We start from the raw sequence: 4,193 nt of genomic DNA, 5'->3' as shown, positions 1-4,193 counted from the left end.
GGGTGGGTGGGTGGGTAGGTAGGTAGGGTGGGTGGGTAGGTAGGTAGTAGACAGATGATTAAAAATCCAATAGTAGACTTTAGTGAAGCTGAAACAAATAGTCCAAGTCACATTTATATATTTCTCTGCCCATCCCTATCACCCCACTTCCTGAAGCTGATCTAGGTGCTTGTGGGTAGATAAAATTAGTCCACCATCTGATTGTATCATAAAGACCCCAAGTATCCATGTTGCTTGAAGCTCAGGTACTAGAAGGGCCTCCAGCCCATGGGCCCTGGGACCAGTGCAGGTGAGCTCCCCATTGCAGGACTTTCCTTCTCATCTATACTACACTGATGACTCTGTTTTCCGTGAAATATTAGAAGCCCAACCTGACAACTAAACATCCAGCTACTGGGGCCACTCCAAGCAGTTCTCTCAGACATCTCTCCCAGCTATATAATTTTCACTAGAACAGGTAGGAACTAAGGGCTTGGTTTTGTCCTTTTCCTCACCTCATCTTCTGAGGTGATAGGGAAGGGCAGTGGAGGCTCTGTATGGTCTCTGTTGGCTGCATTGCTGCTCAGCTTAAGGAGGTGTACCTGGTGAGGCCAGAGTTAATCCCTGGACCTGTGATGTCTTGCTTTGCTAGCCTTCTATCCTGTTTAAGCTCCTGACAGCAGTCTGCCTTGCACCATGGGAATCCTCCTTGATCTTCTGGCCAGCCAGGACAAGGCCAGGAGATAAGAATTCTTCCAGAGCATTCTAAAAGATTTGGGAAGTCTAGTGTATAGCTCAGTGATGCAAGCTCAGAATGCTTGCCTGGCATGCATAGGCTCCTGGGTTCCATCCCTGTGGGATTGCAGGAAGAAAAAAAAAGGTGGGGGGGGGGAGGCTAATGAATGCCACAGTGATTAGTGAAAATGAGTCCCTGTCATTCGTAGCAACATAGATCATGTCATAGAACCAAAAGCCCTGAGTGGGAAATCTGAGGCTGACTTGAAACTTAAAATGTTTGAAAGTATTCTTGATCCCAAAGAGGAGTCCTGTGGTGACAATATTAAACACGAGTTTGCAGAGGGGTATGGAAGCTGGGTGCTTACATACTATGGTTCTTTGGTTGTGCCTTGAGCCCCTGGGCCAGGACTGCTTTTTTCCTAAAATCTGCAGTGTCCACTGATTTGTAGATGCTAACTTACCTATGTGGGCTTTGGCTCCCCCTTTTGGCCACTCTTTGGATTCTCTTTCATGGTGCTGGGTAGAAGGAACGAGTTTCAAGGTGCACACTCGGATGGGTTGGGAAATTGAAGCATTGTTCTAATCAATCTTCAAGGACTTGGCTCTTGAACGTTCCTTAGCTCGTGTGGAGGATGGAAGGAATAACCCCCTTAACCATTGGCCTTGAAGTCAAGAAAATAAAGATCATACTTGATCTCTACCACTTTGTAAAATTTGTTCACTATGTACACTTTCAAACAGAGAATTATATAATGAATCCCCGCGTACTCATGACCTTTACTTTCTCCATCTAACTATACGTAATTTCATCCAGAAATGTTTCAGCACCTATCACAGAAAACAAGGACTCAAGTTGAAAAGACTCAGCTACTCTTTCCTTGTTAATATTTTCTCTTAGTTGTTAAACTTAGTACATTTATGCAATGTGTTTGATCATGTCCTCCACTACTCCCTACCCCCAGCTCCTCCCATGACCTCCCACTTGGCTTCCTTCTCAACTTCATGGCTTCCATTTGTTGTTGTTGTTGTTGTTGTTGTTAACAACCCACCCCCAGTCCAATATATACTGGGCTAAGGTTTCCCATATGTATTGGAAGTCTAATATTTCCCATATGCATAGGTCTAGGGCCACCTTCTGGGGGGTATGGTCAAGCTACCAGGAGCCCTATTCCTAAAACGGAGTGACTCTTCCTCTGCAACCGTCAACTCCTCTGATGGAGGTGTGGCTTAAGGGGCCCCGCCCCAGTTTCTGCTGGCATTTTGACTGGCTTGATCTTGTACAGGTGATAAGTTGGTGTGTACAACAGCCTTGTCGTATCCAAAAGTCACCAGTTACTCTTTCTAAATTCCTGACCATGACAGTCCCTGTCCCCTTTTTCCACAATCTGGACATTCATGTGTCCCAGGACTTTGGCCAAGTGAAATAAGGCATTTTATTGCTGGTTTCATGGCTTGGCCTATTTGAGTAACATAGGATCCTTGGGGACATCTGTCTTGGTTTGTCTTACTTCTTCCTTTTTCCTGTTTTGCAGGATATTGAAGCAACAATGAACTCTGCCCTGAATGAGCTTCAAGAGCTAGAGCGGCAGAGCAGTGCTAAGCACACACCTGATGTGGTTCTGGACACCTTGGAACCACTCAAGACCTCCCCAGTGGTAGCCCCCACATCTGAGCCCTCCAGCCCTCTGCACACCCAGCTCCTCAAGGACCCTGAGCCTGCCTTCCAGCGCAGCGCCAGTACTGCTGGGGACATTGCCTGCGCCTTCCGGCCTGTCAAGTCTGTCAAGATGGCTGCTCCAGTCAAACCACCAGCCACACGGCCCAAGCCAACTGTCTTCCCCAAAACAAATGCCACTAGCCCTGGTGTCAATTCATCTGCTTCCCCACAGTCCACTGACAAGTCTTGTACTGTCTAAGGGCTATATTCTAGACAAGGAGACTGGCCGTTTCTAAAATCTTCCTATTTAACTAGCTTGGGGACTCAGTTCAAAATTACGTTCTAAGTTGTTCTTACAGGAATTAGCCTTCCCATTACCCAGACCTTGAGAATGAAGCCCTTGTTACTGCTTTTCCCTTTCTGGTCCTTCCTCCACTCTTTGCTTCCCTCTATTGTTGGAATCCAACCAGCTCCAGTACATACTATTCTTAAGTTAGCCAGTGACAGGTTGTCCATTATCGGGTTGCTGTGATACCTGCCAAGGCAAGACATGGGGACATGAGCCTAAGTCTGTCCCTTCAGACCGTAGAAGACACCTTGACCAGATGTTTGGCTGCAGCTCTCAGTGACATCTTGTTTTTCAGTACTGATTTAAAAAATCACATATAGCCCAGTTTTCATTTTATATATAAATATATATATTTGTGTGTATGTCCGTGCACATGCACACCCATATACACACACAGGTTTTTCTGGTCTCTGATGTAGCCTCTCCTGGTCATAGACCACTCTTTGTTGTGGTGGCAGTTCACACAGAAGCTACCAGTAGTCTCTGTTCTCATCACAAACTTTGTTCTGTTTGGAACAGAGAAACCTGGCCTTTGAGATCACTCTGTTATAAACGTTTAGCAGAGTGACCTGCCATGCAGGTGGGATTCTGTCTTCTTCCTCTTGCTGTGAGGGAGCCACTGGTTGTTTGCATTTGCTCTGCTCCATTCTGTAGAAGTGCATCCTCGTCTTATCTCGGAGCTTTGGAAGTTTTTCTGAACATAGAAACTTTTCTTCCATTCATTCCTGTCTTTGTCTCTGACACACCATTTTCCATGTAAGATGTTTTCCAAAATAAGACAGTTCTATAGCTAGTTCCTTTTAGTGTAAAAAGTCTTAAAGTTTTATTGTGTTTATGGCAGATTTACAAAGGGTAGGAAATGAGTCCTTTCTCCCGCCATTTTTGGCATCTAACACTTTTAAAATGTGCCATTCCATTAAAAAAAATTAAGTTGCTCTCTGCTAATCCAAAAATTGGGCCCAGATTAAAACTATTTCAAGTTCACCTCTTGGCTTAGTTTTTTATAAAGCTTTCTTGGGATGAACAGGGGCTTGAAAATCCCTTGATAAATTCTAGAAGTCCTGCCTCTGGAAATTGTTTTTTGTTTATCCAAACAAGGATGACTAAGGGAACTTTGACCTCCACCAACTCAAAACTGTTTTCCCAAAACCAGAATCTTAAAAAAGGGAAAAATTAAATGTTTCACATTGGGTCCTGCCTTTGGCCTTTTTCAGATGTGCTACCGTTGGATGCTCTCCCAGCCTACAAGCCTGGTGCTTGAAACACCAGCTCCTTTTACATCGTGCTTCCCCAGGAACACCCGAGCTAGGAAATCACACCATGGGATCATGTCTTTCAACAGCTCCCTGCAGCTCAGGCTTATTCGTCTCTATTTGAATGCTATGCTTTTATTTTATCTGTATTGTTTTCTATAGTTCAAGAGAGATGGGTTTACCATTCGGGTTGGAACCCCTGAGTGTTCTTAGCGTT

At 44.8% G+C, this 4,193-nt stretch overlaps 1 protein-coding gene across 2 annotated transcripts in view; it reads left to right on the top strand.

Annotated features, from left to right (window-relative positions):
• The window catches only part of Srgap2 (SLIT-ROBO Rho GTPase activating protein 2), a 233,408-nt gene extending 229,237 nt beyond the window's left edge, over positions 1 to 4,171 (top strand). The window contains exon 23 of one of the 2 annotated variants that reach the window (XM_021197309.2): positions 2,250 to 4,171. In XM_021197309.2, the coding sequence (XP_021052968.1) occupies positions 2,250 to 2,633 (384 nt within the window). In that variant the 3' untranslated portion in view covers positions 2,634 to 4,171. The remainder of the gene's footprint in view (positions 1 to 2,249) is intronic. The other variant, XM_029538251.1, reaches the window with a different exon arrangement.
• The last annotated feature ends 22 nt before the right edge of the window (positions 4,172 to 4,193 follow it).

This window comes from Mus pahari, chromosome 5, assembly GCF_900095145.1.
Source record: "Mus pahari chromosome 5, PAHARI_EIJ_v1.1, whole genome shotgun sequence".
NCBI lineage: Eukaryota > Metazoa > Chordata > Mammalia > Rodentia > Muridae > Mus > Mus pahari.
This window is presented reverse-complemented; position numbering and strand designations above follow the sequence as displayed.